This window comes from Lepisma saccharinum, chromosome 3 (assembly GCF_977018435.1).
Source record: "Lepisma saccharinum chromosome 3, izLepSacc3.1, whole genome shotgun sequence".
NCBI lineage: Eukaryota > Metazoa > Arthropoda > Insecta > Zygentoma > Lepismatidae > Lepisma > Lepisma saccharinum.
This window is the reverse complement of record NC_139231.1, coordinates 112690765-112712448: the sequence shown is the minus strand read 5'-3', so window position 1 is coordinate 112712448 and position 21684 is coordinate 112690765. Positions and strand designations below refer to the sequence as shown.

The following is a 21684-nucleotide window of genomic DNA, read 5'->3' as shown; positions in this document are numbered from 1 at the left end:
GTGCCTGAGGCGACCTTTCTCAGTAACTTTCCAGTAAACACTTTCGAATGTCATGACCTTAAATCAGCTACGAGGCTTCCTTAGTTCCCCTCACAGGGCCGTAGAAACATCACCTGTTTAAATTTCACCCACACGTGAGTTCCCGAGTTTCAGCTTGGTATTTAAACATGATATTTTCTCTCATTTTTATCGTGAAATACAATAAAGATGTTCAAAATTAATACAATTAGTTTAACCAATAAAGGTATTGTTCATTAAATTCTTTAATGTAATTATAACTCGGATTTACGAAGTAATTTTGCTTCTGGGTAATATATACACAGCCGAGTCTTTGGGGAGGGTGTTGATGAAAGTTTTGGAAGGTGTTAGTTGTTGGGGACGTTTGAATACATTTCTGTTACACTGCACTACTACTATATATATTAAGCATCAGCTGATAGCAAAATCGGAGACGACCTATTCCCCTAGCATGAGCACAAGTTTGATTCATGGTTGCCAGCTGACTCATTAACAACGGAGCACACGTTCACAAATAAGTTAAATTTGTCAAAAATAGCAAAACTTTTCTCCCGTGCCTTTTCACAATACTTTAAGGCATCCTTTGCTTTAGAAATAGTCGTGGGAAAAAGCAACGAAAACTATGTTAACTCAATATAACTTTTGCATTTTCAAGTAAAAAATAAAAACATTGTTTTATTGTAATTCAAATATGTGTTATTTTACTGTGCATTACTGAGATTGTGAGTCTACCTAGCACAATTATATTGTCCGGCGAAAAAATAATTGCTACAACAAGTCTTAAAAATAAGTACAAAACTGCCATTTTGGGGCCCGAAAACAGGAACAAATAATCAATTTAAAGAAAAATTTATATGGCAATTTCATGCCCCATCCATTTAGTTGTTTACAGAAGTGGTAATGTTTTATCCCCTTACCAAAAAGTCAAAAGTTCTATTTTTGCAGACTTTTTTTTTACATTCTGGATCACTGTGGACTGAGGCTAAACAAACTGGGAAAATATAATTTCAGATATTGACAAGACATCACCTGCATGTATATTACAGTTTACAAATACACAAATAAGACAATGCATGCCACCAAAGCTCGGATGATGTACGAGAAAAGCAAATGAGAATAGTATGGGCAATTTGTATGTGCATATATTTGTGGATATGTGCCCTTGTCCAGTTGTGAACACAGAATTTAGGTAGTGGAAAAGGTTTCATTTTAATGACACTGTTCACAAATCATTCACATTTTCCAATTGTACATGTTGTTGAAAAGATTCTCTCGTGCTATCGACCAAGTGAGTTTTGGAAAAGATTCCAAGCTTTCAAGAGCTACCGTGACGTTAGCTCTCGAAAGCTTGGAATCTTTTCCACAACTCACCTGGCCGATAGCCCGAGAGAATCTTTTCATCGTTCGTCGCCAGGAAAGCTTCAAGTCTTACTTCATGTACATGTTGGTCTTGAACCTAGACCCTTCATCAGTAGCAAGCTAATGTGTAGACACAGATTTTGCATATATTCATGGTATACACATGTAGCTTACTGCTCCACGTGCAGTTTATTATATATGTAACATTACATCGACAAGAATTAGGTGGCAGAGCAGACTATAGACTGAACCTTGCCTGCCTAATAAAGAAATTTAAAAAAACTGGTCCGACCAACCACGTTCTTGGGTGTTCCTTTGTACGTTCATATAATTATCATTCACCCTCTTGATTAACCAGAAAGAGAAAAAATCTGTTCATAGAATACAAAACAGTAAAATGGTGCCATGGTGCTTGTGTTAAAAGGAATTGTAACATACTGACTGAACTGCGTGCAATAAATATTTTGCACTATTTTCAGTGAAAGCTTTTGCTCCACTAGGTATGGTTGAAAGTCTTTTTTAACTGACTGCTATTTGGCAGTTCAAGCTAAATTATATTTTGTTTTCTGAAGTAATCTTAGGTTATTAAACATGTGTCAGTTTATCTGCAAGAAATAATATTGAAAATACTAAATAACTCTGAATAAAATTGAGATCTGTTTTACACAATATGAACAAATTTGATTCCCATTTACTTCGACTGAAAGAGGGAGCTATATACAACTTTATAACAAAGAAAGAAACTCAAATCTAAAAATTTTCCTTTATTTACTCCAGCATAAGGCTTTGAAATATATGTAGCTCTTAAGAGGCTGCCATTTTTTCTCTTTAACATACACACAGTAACTTTTACAGAACATACAGATAAAATATGTTAGAACATGTAACTTTTTTTTTGTTTTCATTGCCATATGCCAAGAGAATTCAGTATTGCACAGGACTTATGACTTCTCCTCCTTCTCTTTATTGTATTTTTCAAGTTCCTTCAGAAACTGCGCTTTTGGTTTCATTACATTAGGTCTGTCCCCACGGCACTTGGGACAGAACCATTTACCTTTCGGCTTCGTCGTTAAGCCAACACAAGAAAAGTGGAACCACTCGATAGGACACAGGTCATTGTCACAACAGATCATCTCACCGTAAGAAATCTGATCACATAAACAGTACGTGGGTTCATCAGGGTCGATAGGAATCTCTTGGGGAGAGTCTTCTCTCCTTTCCTTCTCTTGCTTTGATTTTCGCTTCTTCTTCTTGCTGCTCTTTTTGTGTGTGACTCTCTCCTGCACGGGCTCTGAGACTGACTCGATGGTCAGGGTGTCGGTTCTTGTTCGTCGAGCTCGTTTTGACTGCCTTTCTCCTACATGAGTCTCCTTGTTTGGCTCAGTATTCTCCTGATCCTTGCCAAAATCTGGAAGGAAATTAGAACAAAGATATACATGGTGTTCCATTAAAGATTGATGCTACAATGAAAACAAGACATGGTTCTGTCACGGTATCTAGTGACATGTAAAACGCAGTTCGATAAAAATTATTTTTTGTTTATTGATTCATTTTATGCACCAACTTGAAAGTGTGAGATTGTTTATTTTGTGAATAAACTTGTATCCGAGCCAGACGTCGGGAGTTGGGAGAAGGGTTTTTCTTGAGTGACAGCCGCCGCTTAGAACATGACATATTTGCACCAACGCGAAGATAAGGAAAGATTATTTTCGTCGCTACCAGGCTTGAGTCGCAGCGGGTGGGCTAACTCATGTTCACGGATGACCAGAGATATCAGCTGGACCCCAAGCCTGCAAGTATCGAAGACGCCTCGGTGACCGAGTTTCAAGACAATGGACACAGGTCATTCGCATCTCCTCCAAAAGCGAAGCCAAGCTACCTGAGCGTGGGTTTCAACGGACGAATTTGATTCTCTTATAAATATACGGTGCTACCATCCCAGACACAGTTTTTACCCGGATTTCATAGAGAGAGCATCTCCACGCTACACTCTCGCGTGATCATTGTTTTGTGTCCGTGAACTTTGTTTCCTTACGTACCGTGAGCGAATTGCAGATAGAGTTACCAGTGTGCGCCTTATTTTGGTGAAGATTACGCGGTGATTTGTTTTTGCCAAGCGTGGACTACATAACGATGGAGGGCTAAAGAAGATTGAGAAGGGAGTCTGTCGACTTCCCTGACCCCGCAACGATGCATCGCCATCTTCCGATGAAGCCAGTCAGCCAACGCCAAAGACGACATCAAAGCCAAACACTGCCCAAAGCCCGAAGAACGTCTTCAGAACGACGCCAATCGAAGCCCGTCACCAGAGAGAGAGATTGAAGGACGACTCCAGAACGACGCCGATCGAAGCCAGAGGGAGAGATTGAAGGACGACTCCAGAACGACGCCGAATCGAAGCCCGTCACCAGAGAGATTCCGGACCGGTGCGTGACCACGTACATCCGACGCTAGTGGCAAGAGGAACGCCCGAAGTACTAAGGAGGTGCAAGTACACCAGGTCGTCGTAATTATTCTTCGTCGCGATCGACCTCGGAGGACAATTTCGCCACAAAGGAACCGTGTGCAAGTGTGTGAAAGAGAGATAGAGTGAATGTTGTGAGAGTGAGGAGGCTTTGTAAACAGTTGTTGATTGCAATATTTTTTTTGTTGTTACAATATATATTCACCTTTTTTACCGTTCGTCAGTGTTGTTATTTGACGTTTTTCAGGTACCAGATATTATGCTATTAGTGTTTTATGATTGTTCGAAGCTACATATCAAAGGTAAACAAAACAGTGTAACATTTCAAGGTATTAATCTCCGCCTCGCAATAGTATGACAATCAACGACCGTCTCAGTACCGAACTTGAAAACCTGGACCGAGAGTCACGACCGGTCTCCCGTACACATAACGACGTTTGGCCCCGTGCCGGGGTATGATTGACACGTCATTTCGGGGACCGTGAGTGCACTCGTTACATTTGGCGCCGCGAACATGGGACGGCAACTTCTGTCATGCCTTTCCAGGAAAGCCAGGTCGCGAGAGCGGTAGAAATTTCATTGTTGTATACGTCATATATAAAAAATTCTTGTGTTAGGTTCCTGGTTATTTTTGTGTTTTTTGCTTTGTATTTCGAGGGTTATTTCCATGTATTTGTCGTAGGTTCACGTGTAAGGACACGTTATTGGGCGTAATTGGTAACAATAGGGCAGATATTTTTTCGGCGAAAGCAGCAAGGGCAGCTGCATAGGGCATTTTTTATGTACTTTTTGTGTACTTTTTTTGGTTGTTGGCATAATTTATGGCATCAGGCTGAGTTGCGGGATAAGGGATCCCCGACGGACCTCCTTTTTCTTTTTATGTATCGATTTGTAATTCACATTTTGTGTGAGCTCGCGTAAGTTTGCGTAACTGTTCCAAAGTGCGACAGAAAATCGAGCAGATATTTAGCGAAAGGCCTTCATGAGATTAAGAAATCGTCGTATAGACTGTTTGAACAAGAGTGACGTCATGATGGTTTGCGAGGCTTGTGGAAAGGAATTTGCTGATTTCGAAATCGACAGCGAGGGGGCCAGACCGGTTTGTTCCCAGTGCAAGGGCCCGTTGGAAATGGAAAGGGAGATACCAAGTGCCCAAGGGGGTACATCGTCACGTGCGGACAGCGACCACAGCAAGGAAGAAGATGACGTAGGAAGTGGCAGTGGTGCCAACCAATTCCAGCTGGTCCTCCAGATGCTCAAAGGAATGGAAACCAGGATGCAGACCGAGATGCGGACCAACATGCAAGGAATGGAAACCAGGATGCAGACGAACATCCAGGGATTGGAAACCAGAGTCCAAACCAACATCCAAGGATTGCAGGCTGAGGTGCAAGAGATGCAGACCGACGTACGAGGGATGGAAGAACGTCTCCAAGGGACGGTTCGCGCCTCCGGAGAAGAAGTGACACAACAGCTCCTTCAGACGATCCAAGAATCCGAGGCTCGAATCGAATCCAGGATCGCCAGGACTGACGTTCGCCTCAATGAACAGGAAGCCAAGGTGGCAACACTGGCGCAGAGCGTGCGTGAACAGGAAGGAGCTTTGCAACACATCGGCCAGCAGTGTGCACAGCTGGAGACGGCCTGCAATCGGAGCAACGATGCCCTCGAGCGACAAGTGCGGCGAGCAGCGAGCATAGCGGAAGGGAATTCCGACAAGATAAAGGAAATCGAGGATAAACTGCAACGACTAAACGTAGCCGACGTCCCCGGATCATCGCGAGAGCCGGCAGCCATGACGTCATCGCAGCCAGCTGCGGCCCCCTCGTCCTCAAGGTGCGCGAGTGACGCAAGACCGACTACGCTTGTCAACGGAAGAAGCGAAGTGGAACCTGGACTACATCTTCCATCGCCGCGACCGTTCGAAGCCCAAACTTCAACCCGGGAAGATATACGGTCTGAACCAGCACCGGCGAGGAGGGCTCTGTTCCCGCTGGAATATAAGAAACATTTCAAGAAGTTCTCCGGGGCCGACAGGATATTGCCGTCTGCCTTCATCGAGGAATTCGAAGCAACAGCCCGGGAGTTAGGACTTGCGGATGGGGAACGATTACTCATACTGAAAGGCCTAATGCAAGATCGGGCAAAGAACTGGCTAGATCGGAATGAAATACACTTTCATTCATACTCGGCGTTTAGGGAAGCGTTCTTGATACACTTTCAGCGCCCCATGCAAGTGGAAAGGATGCTTATCCAACTGAGGAACGAGAGGTACGACAGGAACGGGGGACTTACTTTTGCACAATATTTCTGGCGTAAGTTCAATGAGTTCCAGGCTCTCCAGCCACAGATGACCACGTCGGAGATAATTGCGGCCCTAATTTATCATTACCCGCAAGAGATAAGACGGCATCTCAACGGGGCGTGCGTTTTCGATGCAGAAGCCATGTCGCTCACGCTCGAGAACCTAAACCAGTGCGAAGAGGAACGCGAGAGGACGCGGAGTGACAGATGGAACAAAAGGAGACGACCGGAGGACGAAGGAAGCCGAGGAAATAAGCATCCACGCGTTCATCTGGTCCAGCAAAGATACGGTGGGCAGCAACACGCTCCAGGAGCCGAAGTAAGCCGTTTTCAAGACAATCCGCCTTCACCGCGACGAAGACGCCAGTGCCGAGGAAGGAGACGTCGAGGTGGACCGAGCCGTAGGTCGCCGGGTCACCATGGCAACAGCGACGACAACAACTTCTTCAACGGACGGGTAAGCAACGGGTATTACCAACGTCATCCGGACAGTAGACCGGGGAGCCCGCGTTCTGACAACGAGAACACAAGGCGCGGCCAGATGGGGGTCCAGAGGAGCCCGGCTAGGAATGCAAACGGCCCGGGTTCGAGACACGGATCACCGCAGCCGGGGCCGTCAAATTACCACCACACGGGAAACCGTTAGGAGTCTCGCGTCAGGGCTCAGATGCGGGACAGACTGCACCCAACCCACCTAAATTCGAGCCAAACCATCCAGGAGAAGAAACCACGCCAATCCGGATTCGAGCTGCCTGGTTGGGTGAAGATATGCACGGCGATGAGGATGCGGAGGAGAAACGCGAGGACCATTGGCCTACGAGATCACCGTTAGTTGAGCTGCGAGTTGGAAACGAGGTGGTAACCGGACTTCTGGATACGGGATGCGAGGCAAGCCTTTGTTCCGAGGCAACATGGCGGCGAGTAACAGAAGGGGTACGCCGGCCGCAAATTCGCCACCTACGAGATTTCAGACTCATAGATTTCTCCGGGAAAGCGAGAGAGAAGCCGCTTGGACACACAGTTCTGCATGCGTCCATGAACGATCACCCTGTAGAAGTTGAAGTTTTGGTGGTCCAGTCTTTGTCTGTCGACTTGTTAATCGGGATGGATTTCCTCAGTCGATATGCCTCGCTCCTGAACATCGGCAAGCATTTCGTAACTCTGGCTAATCGCGACGAAGAGTTTCACGTCGAGTTCATGAAGCCCGGGGAAGGAGAAGAGAGCAAGTTCCAGCCAAACGTCGCATTGTGCACCGAGGTCAACCACCACGAGAAGCTTAAAGAGAAAGTGGATTCAACGGTAGCCTCCTGCGGAAGCCTCACCATAGGGGAGAAGAGAGTCTTCGCCGAACTATTGGAGGAGAATGCCGTCGTTCTCGCCCAGATACCAGGGAGGTGTAAGAAATACGTGCACGAAATCGTCGTTGAGGGAGAAAAACCGGTAGTCAGCAAACCTTACCCCATCGCTTATACGCACCGCCCGGAAGTGCGTCGGCAGTTGCAGCAGATGTTGGAATGGGGCGTCATAAGAAAGTCACGTGCGGTTCATGTAAATCCCCTCCTAGTTGTGAAAAAAAATGACGGTAGCCTTAGAATTTGTGGCGACTTCCGCGGATTGAACCAAAGGTGCAAGTTAGAGCGCATCCGGACATTAAAATTACAAGACACCCTGCAGTTGTTCCACGACAAAAAGGTATTCTCTAAGATAGACATGCTGTCTGGATTTTGGCAAATATCTCTAACGGAAAAAAGCATGCCATACACCGCCTTCGGGTTTGAGGATAACCTGTATGAATTTACTGTAGTTCCTTTTGGCATATCAAACGGGGTACAGGCCTTCACGCATGCCATGGCGGAGGTACTAGGGGACGAAGTCAAAGATTTTTGCCTGTGGTACGTGGACGATATATTGTGCTTTTCGAGGGACGTGGCGGAACATTTTGAACATTTGAGCATCATCTTCACCAAGTTGCGAGAAGCGGGAATGACGATCAAGCTCGAAAAGTCGGCTTTTTTCCAATCAGAGGTGAAGTTTCTGGGACACGTGATAGATGAAAAAGGTGTGAGGCAAGATCCAGCGAAGTTCGAGACGATCCAGAAACTAGAAGCCCCCACGACCAGAAAAGGAGTGCAGCGCCTGCTGGGAATATTCACGTGGCACCGCCGCTTCGTTCCGAACTTCAGTGACATTGCGTGCCCACTGTTCGAACTTTTGAAGCAAGGGAAAAAATGGAAGTGGACAGCCGAACACCAAGGAGCCTTGGATAAGCTGAAGGACGCCGTCTGTGAGCAGCTTTACCTTTATCACGCCGACCTCTTGGACACGTTTTATGTGCAGAGCGACGCCTCGATATCGGCTCTAGGGGCGGTCTTGTATCAGGAAAAAGACGGGGAAAAACGGATCATCCAGTACGCCAGCCGTTCCCTGAGAGGGGCGGAAAGGAACTAATCCGTCGGCGAGCTCGAGTGTCTGGCGGTAGTTTGGGCACTAGAAATTTTTAATGTTTACCTGGCCGGAGGGCACTTCGTCGTAAGGACGGACCACCGTAACCTACAGTGGCTGCACCGCGCGAAGAACTGGAGCGGACGCCTCACGAGATGGAGTCATCACTTGCAGAAATATTCGTTTGATGTGGAATATGTGAAGGGGCGCGACAACGTAGTTCCAGACGCCTTGTCAAGATACATCGAAGGAAAGGGACTAACCAAGGTGCGCGTGAATCTTATGCAATTTGATTCACCGTACTTAACCATCTTCAGTCGTGAGTGATTCGCCGAAATGCAGCGTGAAGATGCCGAGACCGGGGAGTACTACCGTATCCTGGAGGGTCAGCAACCTGCCGAAGCCCGCCGCCAGCGACGCGTAAAGGAACATTTCGTTATCTCGAACGGGATCCTATGCAAGGTAGACGTTCACAACCCCGAACGCCTGAGGCTGTGTGTTCCAACTGAAGCGAGGGAGAAAATCTTAGAAGAGGCGCACGACAAGTCGGGCCATTTCGGCGGGAAGAAGATGTGGAGACATCTCGATCACCTCTATTTCTGGAGAGGGATGCGCAAGGATGCGAAGAGATGGGCACGAGACTGCGTAATCTGCATGCAGACGAAACCTAACCGTGCGAAGGCGGCCAAGAACCCGACGTCGCTAGTGGCGGAAAAGCCGCGGGAGATTGTCTTCGCAGACTGCGTGGGACCGCTTCCAAAGAGCAGTGACGGAATGAGGTACATTTTCACCGTTATGGATGGATGCAGCCGTTTCCTCATGGCATACCCAGTCCGGACAACCACGACGAAAGTACTACTTCAGAAATTGACCGGCCCCTACTTCGCACACATGGGGACTCCACGCTACGTGCTCACCGACCGAGGAGGCCAGTTTACGAGTAGCCTATGGAAGAAGACGTTGGAAGAGTATGCTGTCAAGCCCATATGGACACCGAGCTACCGACCGCAGGCGAATAAAGTAGAGCGCATGCATTGCGAGATGAATCGTCTGTTGCGAGTATTTTGTCACAAGCAGCATAACGAATGGAGCAAGCATATTCCATCTATTGTGGTCCTTCTCAATAACACGGAGTCAGACACCCTAGGTTTCGCGCCCGCAGAGCTTCAGTGGGGCAGCACGCAGCGAAGAGACGTAATCCGCCACTTCGGTCTCAAGGAGGGTGACCACGACCTAACGGCCAACCAAAAGGTCTTAATGGCCGTGGAAAGGACGAGGAAGGCAAGACAAACAGCAAACGAGAAGAGGGCACGAGACGGTGCAGGGGTTAAAACAGGTGACCTCGCGTTCGTGAAAAATCACGGACTCAGCTCGCAAATTGAGGGAAAGATAAAAAAGCTGTTTTTTATGTACGACGGGCCATATTTCTGTAAGAGCAAGCTAGCCACTAACATACTTGAACTGGTAGATTGCACCACCGGAAAAATGCTAGCGCTGCAACATGCAGAGAACTGCAAAAGGTGGAACTGCTCCGACGAAAAGCGCCAAGAGTGGTTAGCGCGATATAAAAGCACAAGCGAGTCTTTGGTTTGAATTCTGATAAGGATGTGAGGTATATTTATCCTATTTTTGTGTAAATTATTGTGTATAATATGCATATTTATTATGTAAATTGGAGGTATCATTTATATCATGTGTTTTGTGTTATCGAACTGATTGACTTTTCTTGTACAGGGTGTTAAAAAATTTGTAGTCAAAATTTCATGCCCCTGAGTAGTAAAAAATTTTATACGCCTACAGAATTTTTTGATCGGAAGGAGGGCGAGATGTCACGGTATCTAGTGACATGTAAAACGCAGTTCGATAAAAATTATTTTTTGTTTATTGATTCATTTTATGCACCAACTTGAAAGTGTGAGGTTGTTTATTTTGTGAATAAACTTGTATCCGAGCCAGACGTCGGGAGTTGGGAGAAGGGTTTTTCTTGATCTTTCCCTTCACTTGCATAGAGCGTGGAAAGTGCGTCGTTAGTATCAACACCGTACAGTTAACGCCGAAGCCTCACTTATTTGCAAAGTTACTCGGGAAACCCCGAACCTAATTTCAGTCACTGATAATTTTTGGTATTGTTATAAAAAAGAGTTATTTCATGTTCAGATGTTCTAATTTAATTGTCTGCATTCAGGGTTAGAAGCTCCATTTCATTTCTTTAATATTTAGTGTAAATTGTCAAAGTGTGCTCCATTTCTTGTGTAATCGACCGCCCCGTCGCGCCATTTAATTCGTCAATAATTGACTGATGAGTCCTTTTTAATTGTGGAAAGCGTAGTTTATTTTATCGCAAGGTCGTGTGCGTGAAATAGTTTTTATTTGTTGCATGGTGGTTTTTAAGGTAATTTTTGCTCGCGCCGAGGTTTGATTAGTGTATTCCGGCAGCTGGAGCCAATTAAGTTTTTGGATCACTATGTAATTGAGTAGTTGTTCTCATTGGACGAGAGAGGCTTGTGTGCAATACCCCCGTCCGAGGAACTTGTATAAGGTCGTGCTTACGACTCGATCCACACGTTCATTCGAACGAAAGATTTAACCACGCCGACCCAATTGTCTTAGTTAACCGCTTTCCCAGGGCTGGCACTTAAGTTAATTTAAAAGAGCACAGGAGCTGGCAGACAAATGCCCTAAATTCACATAAAGGTTTAAAAATTAAAAGGAATGATATGTTAATGAGATCCATGATTTGTATCCATACTTCACATGTAAAAATACCTCAGGTGTGTGAAAGAGAGATAGAGTGAATGTTGTGAGAGTGAGGAGGCTTTGTAAACAGTTGTTGATTGCAATATTTTTTTTGTTGTTACAATATATATTCACCTTTTTTACCGTTCGTCAGTGTTGTTATTTGACGTTTTTCAGGTACCAGATATTATGCTATTAGTGTTTTATGATTGTTCGAAGCTACATATCAAAGGTAAACAAAACAGTGTAACATTTCAAGGTATTAATCTCCGCCTCGCAATAGTATGACAATCAACGACCGTCTCAGTACCGAACTTGAAAACCTGGACCGAGAGTCACGACCGGTCTCCCGTACACATAACGACGTTTGGCCCCGTGCCGGGGTATGATTGACACGTCATTTCGGGGACCGTGAGTGCACTCGTTACAGTTCCTACTCAGTTTGACCAAAAAAAAATCCCAAAATTTCTAGATGCAGCCTCTGCACGCTTCCTTTGAAAAGTCATCTCGCCTTCCTCCCAAGTGAGAAAAATGAAGGGAGATGTTAGACCTAAGCAACACATGGTAGCATTGGGTTCACACCAATTAGTGACATGAGCTCCTTCAGTCTAAAAGCAAGCATTCACCTCGCATGCACGAAAAACAGACAGATGACATGCAGCTTGTCATGTTGCTTCTGCCTGGAAGCTACCAAGTTGCAGATGGGGTTATTCCCAAGCCAGATAATGATATAATGGCTCGTTGGCCACGTGTGAAAGGCTTTACATTTTACACTTATTACCGTAGAACAGTGGTTGATGTAATGTGATTTGATGACCTTCAATTATGACTTCAAGAAACAAAGGGTTGTCTGTAAGAATGGCTCATGAGGCCGAAACATGCCCACTTAAGACCATTCTATTCTTTGACTTGTCCTGAATTTCTAAATTTTAGATACGCTTCAGTGAGGTTGTTATCAAAAAGTTAACTGTTGGGTAGTTGATATTGCATATTTTATTTTGCTTTTCTGTCACTTTTGGCTAATCATGATGATGAGGAGTGATAATACGATGAAAATGATAAAAGGGACAGTCACACAGAACACCCATACCTAGGCCAGGATTCAAACCCCTGGTATCGTAGTGTGCTCTGATAAACCACTCCACCACAGAGGCCAACACGGTTGAGTAGTTTCAGGCCTACCACTGCTTGTGGCAAAGAAGAAAGGGAATCAACATCTCCGTAGATGACCCAAATGCACTACGTGAGGGGGATGGGAAAGTACAATCAACCTAAGCCACCTGTTTACAGATGGTTCATAGAGCAAGCAGCAAAGAACTATTTTCTTTTCAAGTCCAGTAAACTTGTAATATAACTTTTATTCTGGAACTTCTCTGTGCAAGAAATTGCAATACATGAATTTTCAGAACATTTTGTGGTGTTTAATCTTTAATTTGTTAAATAGTATAATAACAAGTACACGCTGTAGTTGCAAGAAAGGTTTTGTTAAGCATTTTATACATATGAGCATCTTTTGTACTATCGGTACTAACAGTTGTTTACTACTGTGATGTATCTATAAAATACCTGCAAGTTAATGCAAAATTCTGTGATTCTAAAATCATATTATTAATTCAAAGGTATGATTCATATCCTGATTTTGTAAAGTAAATGTTTAAATCTGCAGTTTCTTTTAAAAATCAAAACCCATGGCAAGTACAGCCACCGGCAAAAAAAATGGGACACCTAGATCCTGAAATGCTCACTAGCCTGCATGGCATTGTGTGTGTTGCCTAACTCGACGGCGACGCTAAAAAGGTCGTTACGAAGCATTCTTTTTACACTCAAGTGAGAAACCTAATATGCAGTGTTGCAAAGGTCACGCAATAGTCGTAAAATATACTTGCACCAGGAACTTTACATTTCTACATATTTCTAATACTTTTATTTGCAAATTTTTGCCGTAACACCCAGAAATTAATTAATGAAAACATTTAGGATAAATATTTGTCCAAAATGTCAATTTCGGGAGAGATAAAGAAATTACCATAGGATCGAAATTGGAAGTTTGTGAGCGACATTGAGAACTTTATGGGTTTTGTGAATATCTATTTCTAGACAGAAGTAGCCATACTTGGCTATCTTGTAATCAAGGTTGTTAAAGGTCCAGGAATTTTTAATAATTTCAATTCCGGTCCAGGAGAGAAAATCAGGAAGCGCAAATGGGTTCTGGACCGTAGATTCACTTTTTATCTGTAGAGTATTTCAATTCGTTCCAGGAACCTATTTTCAGGATCATTTTAAATATGGTCCAGAAACCTTTTCTCCGACTGACTTTAAATACGGTCCAGGAACCTCTTTTCCGGATCAATTTAAATACGGTCCAAAAATTTTCTCCCAGATCAATTTAAGTATGGTCCAGGAACCTTTTCTTTCTTGATCAATTTAGATACAATCCAGGAACCTTTTTTCCGTATGAATTTAAATATGGTTCAGGAACCTTTTCCGGATCAATTTAAACTGGGTCCAGAAACCTTTCTGAAGGCTGAATTTAATTCAGTCCAGGAACCTTTTAATTTTCAGATCAATTTAAATACGGTCCAATAACTTTTTTCAGGATGAATTTAAATGCAGTCCAGGAACCCATATTCCAGATCAGTTTAAATAGGATCCAAGTTCCGTATTGAAATGAAAGAATACGTAACTTGGACAGAATTTCAATTGTGCGAGAAAAAATGTTCCGGTGCTGTTACGGAACCCATTAGAATGTATTAGGATGTTTAACAATCCCAGGGTTGGTTAAATTTGAGGTTTTGAGGTATTAAGTCAGCTTTGTGTAAAGAAAGGCTAATCACAACTGGACCTACAGTTTAAAGTAGGATCCGAACCACTATGTGCCTCCGCTGGGTATCCAAATCGGGATCCTTTGATTACAAGGCGACGACGATACCGTAGGGCCATCGGGGAAAACAGGGTTGTTAAATGGCTGGGAATTTTAAATAAATTCAAATCCCATTCGGGAGAGAAAATTAGCCGTGTAAATGGGTTATAGACCGCAAAGAACCTTTTTGTGTTTAAGGTATTTCAATTCGGTCCAGGAACCTCTCTTCCGAATGAATCTAAATATGGTCCAGGAATCTTTTTTCCAACCGAGTTTTTAAACACGGTTCAAGAAACTTTTTTTTGACTGAGTTTAAACACGGTTTTGATGCAATTATTTGGTTATATGATCAGTAATTTACTGCATATTCCCTCCCCAGTTTTAGCAACAAACCACGGGTTATCAAGGAGCCCGTCACGATATTTTGAATTATGACTTAATTATGATTTGATATGACTCAAGTGTTTAGTGTTTAACTATGCTCGTCTTCATAATTTGCACTTTGTTATGGAAAAGTTATTATGGAATGAATTGGTACTCAAGAATTGTAAAACATCTTCAAAGGCAGTGAATTCGATGTAACTGTCTCTTAAAATGTTCATGTTATAACGGCAACAGTTGGCTTTCAAAACATTCTGTGTATATTTTTTCTAAAGATACCAAGTGTATATTGTCAAAATGCTTTGTTTGTAGGTTAGTAGAAGCTTTTGCGCTCCACATACCCTTAGGAAACATTTCATGCTACAGTGACAAGTGGTAGTAGCATTTTACTTCAAGACATTAGGAATGAAATGCAATATTTTACAAAGGTTTAAGGTTACTCTTTAGATATGCCTATAGTTTATGAATTGAACCCTCTTTAATCTTGCTTTGTAACGCATACGTTGTAGCAAATACACCCTGAACATTTTGTGGGTTGACCTTGCTCACACGTAGATCACTAAGCTCTATCTTTCAATGCACCACATAATAATGAGAGTCCATATCATAAAACATCGTTAAATAACCTAAAATTGTAGAAACTATAACAAATCCATTATTAAATCACATTGCTTATTATAGGATCCATTCGATAATTATAATTCGTTTTCCTATAAATTCCTATGACGCAGCGAGCATCATAATACCTCCTCCCCCTCTAGGCAATTTTGCACCAACAACTCACATATCTCAATGCAGTGAGACTTCAGCATTGTTAAATACACAAATTGAGTTTCTTTACTACTTCATGTCACTGGACATTGCCTGTTTTTGGATACTCTTTGGATTGTTTAATGGTTTATCAACATAATATGATGATAATGTATTTATGGTCCACTCATAAATTTTCGTAAGTCTAATTTTAAGCATGCATGTCCAAGAGAACCATCGACGAGGTGAGAAAGTGCTAGTTTTAGTGCAGTTTTAAATCGTAGATTGGTCAAGAAAAATCGAAACAAACAGTTATTTGCAAAAGTGAATTATTTACCACTCATTGCACAACGATTTGGAAACATGTGATTTGCCAAGTCATGTGTGCACCTCTGTTCTCCTTGAGAACTATCAATGTATCACAAATTACAAGAGCTACGAAAAGGTTGGTGAACTGATAGACATACCAAGGAATAGCTCAAGGCACCATGAATTATTTCGATCAAACATATGGCTCACCGTGAGGGACATCAATTGACCTAAAATGGCCTGTCAATATATCTACAAGCAAAAAAACGTAAAGATCCAACATTTTATGAAATTTCAGCGTGAAATGCTGCTTTAACAAGACATGAAATATTTCGATTGCCTGCCCTTCTCCCTGTGACAGTAAAATAAATGAATGTCAAAAAGCTATGAATTTTAGTTTTTCTTGTATGTACGCATTGCTTGCATTATAGAATTATTTTCCTGTAGTTTACGGTTATTACAAGCATAAGAAAACAGTTTTTCTTCTTGACGTTTCAGGAGAACACACGCTCCTTTCATCAGACATTTATTTTCATTTTGTCAAAATGAAAGGAGCGTGTGTTCTCCTGAAACGTCAAGAAGAAAAACTGTTTTCTTATGCTTGTAATAACCGTAAACTACAGGAAAATAAAGCTATGAATTTGTAATGTTACAATATCGTTCAAACTACTCACGCTTCAAATATGAGTGGACCCTGAGTAAGACATCATTGTGTCTGTGTTAACCATTTCATCAGTTCCGGACTGCATATACCCTCCCTCTGAATACGCCATTGGCTTTGAGTGACTTATTTTAGTAGTCAGTTTCTTCCTTGATGCAGACAATCCAGGCAACTCGGTCAGGTGTTCAATGACCCTACGTTGGCCTTGCAAGGTACCATGGATCAGCATGACTCATGCACTAATGTGGAGTCCACCACACGGCCCGTGAAACCGAGCAGAAGCTTGTTTCTTGTTCTTTAAGGGAAGGAGGAAAGGGACAAGGAAGGGGAGGGGTGGCGAGTTCCAGTGCCTGCCTGAAGTGTTTTGTTGCTGTTATTCTTGTGGGTCTTTACTTCTGCCTTATATATTCAATTATTTATTTAATTACATTTTATCTACTAAGAATCTCCTCACACTGCACTAATTTCTTAGTTTGATAGATATATACCCCTTCAACAAGAACAAATCTGTAAAACATATAAACACCTTCCATTTCTTACATAGCAACAAATTAACGAACTTCCATTAGTTTCGATGGAAGTTCTCTCTCCACCCCTTCCCCCCTCTCTCACACACTTAAATATATGTGTATATTTATACACTTATACTTATATATGGGGCTGGATCTCAGAGAGCTAATGTTAAGAATTATTATGAGAATGAGACTGGATGCTAAATTTCTTGTAAGGAAAGGTCTAAATTAAGTGGGCAATAGTTCCAACCTAAACTATTGCCATTCTACAGGGTGGTCCAAAAGTGTGGAAACACCTGAATAAAAATTGAATGGCATGATATTTCCAAAAACTAACATTGCAGGTTTGTAATAGGGGTGGGGGGAAATGTTATAGGGCATATGACGATGACGGCCACCATCTTGAATGCAACTTTAAAAGTTCAAATGGAAACCATGTCGTGTAATACCTCTTTCAATAGGAAATATTCTCACGAGTTCAACGGTGTGCATAATTTTGTTCTAGCACCAACAGGGGGAACGAAGTTATAAACGTTTTTATGCTTGCTTTATCGTTGCAGGTGACGTAACACAGCATGGGTCACACGCAGGCAGAACGCATTGAGATCGCGTTGATCTCAGGTGAACGAAGCACGAAGGTGATTTCAGACAATTATAACCAGTGTCACCCAGATAGGGTCCCCATCCATTATAGTACCGTCAGTAAAGTGCTTGCAAAATTTCGTGAAACCGGGACTGTGGCTGACAAACCAAAATCACGATGGTACCCCTGTATAACTAATATTGTATAGAATTTGATTTGATTTTTGTTATTTAGCATCACTTCTCTTCCACTTTTGGTTAATCGTGACGATAAGGATGAGTGATGATATGATGAACTGCATGTTCATGCCAGGAATCGAACCCGGAACCCCTAGCGCCGTCACGGAGGTCTGCTCTTTGTTTGTTATAATGAAGAACAGAAACATGGAAAAGGAAATAAACGGGAAAGTGACTATCTCAGAGGCACAACTAGAAGGGAGAAGGCTGAACGTCAAGAACAAATTTTTATTTTAAAATGGGAAAACTGGGCAATTTCAATGGGTGCCATTATACAAAATTTCATATTATTTTCTGAATCGAAAGAAAAGCCTAAATTACAGTCATATTAGTTACAAGCAGGGTTGTTAAAGGTCCATGAACCCATAAATCTTAATGGGTTCTATGGGGTTCAGCTGCAGGACCGGAACCTTTTTTCTTGCACAATTTAAATTCCATACAAGTTGCTTATTGTTTCATTGAAAAAAAGGTTCCTGAACCATATTTAAATTCATTCGGAAGAAAGGTTCCTGGACCGAATTCAAATACCTTAAACACAAAAAGGTTCTTTACGGTATAGTACCCATTTACACTCGCTGACTTTCTTGGAACTTGGATCCTATTTAAACTGATCTGGAATATGGGTTCCTGGACTGTATTTAAATACATCCGGAAAAAAGGTTTCTGGACCGCATTTTAATTGATTTTAAAAAAAAATGGTTCCTGGACTGTATTTAAATTCATTCAGAAAAAAGGTCCCTGGATCGTACTTAAATTGATCCGGGAAAAAGGTTTTTCGACCGTATTTAAATTGATCTGGAAAAGAGGTTCCTGGGCTGTATTTAAAGTCAGCCGGAGAAAAGGTTCCTGGACCGTATTTAAAATGATCCTGAAAATAGGTTCCTATGGTAATATCTTTATCTCTCCCGAAATTGACATTTTGGACAAATATTAATCCTAAATGTTTTTCATTAATTAATTTCTGGGTGTTACGGCACAAATTTGCAAATAAAAATATTATAAATATGTAGAAACGTAAAAATCCTGGGGCAAGTATATTTTACGACTATTGCGTGACATTTGAAACACTGCATATTAGGTTTCTCACTTGAGTGTAAAAAGAATGCTTCGTAATGACCTTTTAACATCGCCGTCGAGTTAGGCAACACACACAACGCCATGTGGGCTAACAAGCATTTCAGGATCTAGGTGTCCCATTTTTTTGCCGGTGGCTGTACATGGTTGCTTACATTAATTAAGGTGAACTAAACATCTGCAATTATACACTGAATTGGTACAATATCACTCGCCAGTAAATTATATTGATGCTGGCAAAAATTTTACATGAATTCATTTGTACCATTTATGAAAAATCATATTCACAGCAAACACAACTGTATCTTAATATCCTGTAAATTTTCGATGTTTTTGAGAATCCATTATCAAATGGCTTGACATGCCCAAGATTACCAGGCTGGAGGGAACCCCAGCAGAAAGACAAGGTACATCCATCTGAATCTTACTGATGCTCCAAACTCATCAACTATGAAAGTGCTTATTGAGTGATTTATTATGAAATCATTAACCCTTTCCAGAAGAGAGAGAGTTTTTTAGCAGGGGAGGGGTATTTTGCTGCTTGCTTTTAAAAAGATCATAGAAATTATATTGCTAAATATGTTGTTTAACATTTGTTTCTGAAATCTACATGTCCTCCTTTCACAGATATGTACAAAGAAAACTTGATTTTATGTTTTTCAAGGGACCGAGCTAAAAAAATCTTAAAATACGGGAATAAGTAAAATGCGAGAATGTAAAATCGGGTTTCACTGTATGTGTTATATTTTATGTAAATTTTCTTACATTTATGATTTTTTCTGTAACAATTTTTTGAAAGGAAAAAAACCTGTAATAAAATCTAATGTAAACATATTTTCAATACATAATACAGAAATAATTAATGAAAAATGGCTATAAAACATCTTGGGATGGAAATTGTCATTAAATGTGAAATACGAAGCAGAATCCTCGTAAAAAAAAAGTTACACAAAGTACATATAAGTTACTCCATGCTATTTTCAAGAGTATAAACAAAAGTGCCACCTAATTGGACACAAGTTAAAGTAAAATTTGCAAACAAAAAAAACGTGACATCTAGTGAATGAATTTAAAAGAGGTGGTTACAAAACACACGCGGTCCGATTATAGCCTGTCGTTCATTCATAATAGAATTTTGTAAGGAACGACGGGCTACGACAATTGCCTGTCTTATTATTAGACCATCGCTCATTCCGAAAGGATTAATATTTTTCTTTAAAAAATGTGCACATATATTTAGACGAGGGTTAGTCAGTAAATAGTTACCAAAGGCTACTTAAATCTCAAATCAGTTTCTAACTTGAAAATTACTCATCATTACAATATGCATAACATTATTCCTTAATGCAATTCTCATGCTTTACGAGTGCCTGATACCCACAGCATAAAAATATCTACTTCTCACAGTGCAATGGAAACACTATTAAGCCTTGTTTCTATATTACAAAAACACTCAATTCACTGACCAACACAGTTTTATTTACAGAATAGAACACATCAAATGTGAATTTGTTTCTTAGTCTGAAGAAGATCCTCCAACAAAGTCTATACGTTACATGTATAGTGTTTTTTTGTACATAAATCTGCCCTGGTTACGGGATTTAATGTTTTAGTGCAACAGAAGGATTTATCCCTTCCAGTTGATGGCTCTGACTGCACTTGCCATATGAAACTGCAAAATGCCACATATTAGCTATCCTATCTTCAAACTGGATTGCTGTGTTATCAACACGCACCTTTCGAAACCAAAACCATTATTAGCTACCCCACAGCTATTTAGTTATGCTCCCTTGTAGAACCATATTATATTGTGAAACTTTTAAAATTTAAACTTTTCTGAACACAGAATTCAACACAGCAATTTTCTTAGTTTATATTGTAGCATAACATACACCCATAACTAGGGAGCAGTTATGTCAAAGAAGATTACAATACTTAAAAAAAAAAAAAAATCCACTTTACCTAGATTTCTATAATCAAGATCAAGCTGACGAGCCTTATTCTCAATCAGATCTTGTATCTGCTGGACAATTTGCAACTTCTCATCGCCTACTTCCTGTGCTGAAATCAATGTCTGTTGGATCTTTGGAAGTATTCTACGCTTGCTTGTCGAATCAAGGTCTCTCCGAAGACCTTCTTGAAATGAATCTAACTCCTTCAAATATGCTAGGGAAGACAAATTTTTCATAACATTAGCTCTCAGGAAAAATAATACAAGTTTCTATCAAATTACAAAGTAAGATACCATCAATAAAATAAATGTGTCAAGTGGAACTTGCATCTGTCTTTTGATTGTTATATTGTGTGTCAACATTTATTCAGAAATCATATTGTTAAACTATAAGGTCTTGAATATGTAAGCAATATTCTTGATGCAGGTTTCCAGTTAAGAAAAATATCAAACTACTGAATTTTTTAATTATCACTTTGTTAATTTTGATAATGACCTGCTTTGGGAAAGGGGCATGTTCCCAACAACCAGCAAGAATACATGTGTATGTGTTATTTTCATTTTTTTAAAAAAACATTACAAGTGGAATAGGCAAGACACGCATATGTAGAAATCAGGGTGGCTACAAACAAGCAGAAATGAAATTCCCTGACTTTTCCAGGTTTTCCAGGACAAAATTTACATTTTTCCCTGACAATTACAAACTAAACTAAATCGATGTTTTTGAAAATGGAAATAATAAACTCATACAGATCCACGTATGGATTTGTTAAGTACCAATATCATCATCTATGAAATTGACTTAATTTCTCTATTCTCTATGATTTGAATTCAAACTGCAAAATAGTGAACTTGGAAAATTATTACAATTCACAAGCTAGGGAAGGATTACGGAATTTTGTCATACACAGTAATTTTAAAATAAAATACTTGATTATTTTTAAAGTTACGACTAAATGAGATAAGAGTGAAGAGTGAATGATTAACAAATACAATTTGTAATTTATCAGTCTCCTTATACGTTCTCGGTATTATATGTTGATA

At 41.1% G+C, this 21684-nt stretch overlaps 1 protein-coding gene across 1 annotated transcript in view; it reads right to left on the bottom strand.

Annotated features, from left to right (window-relative positions):
- Positions 1-2121: 2121 nt before the first annotated feature.
- LOC145985965 (inhibitor of growth protein 2) overlaps positions 2122-21684 on the bottom strand; it is a 32773-nt gene continuing 13210 nt past the window's right edge. The window contains exons 2-3 of the mRNA XM_083120113.1: positions 20652-20855; positions 2122-2785 (exon numbers count right to left, since the gene is read on the bottom strand). Coding sequence (XP_082976239.1) covers positions 2319-2785; positions 20652-20855 — 671 coding nt within the window. The 3' untranslated portion in view covers positions 2122-2318. The remainder of the gene's footprint in view (positions 2786-20651; positions 20856-21684) is intronic.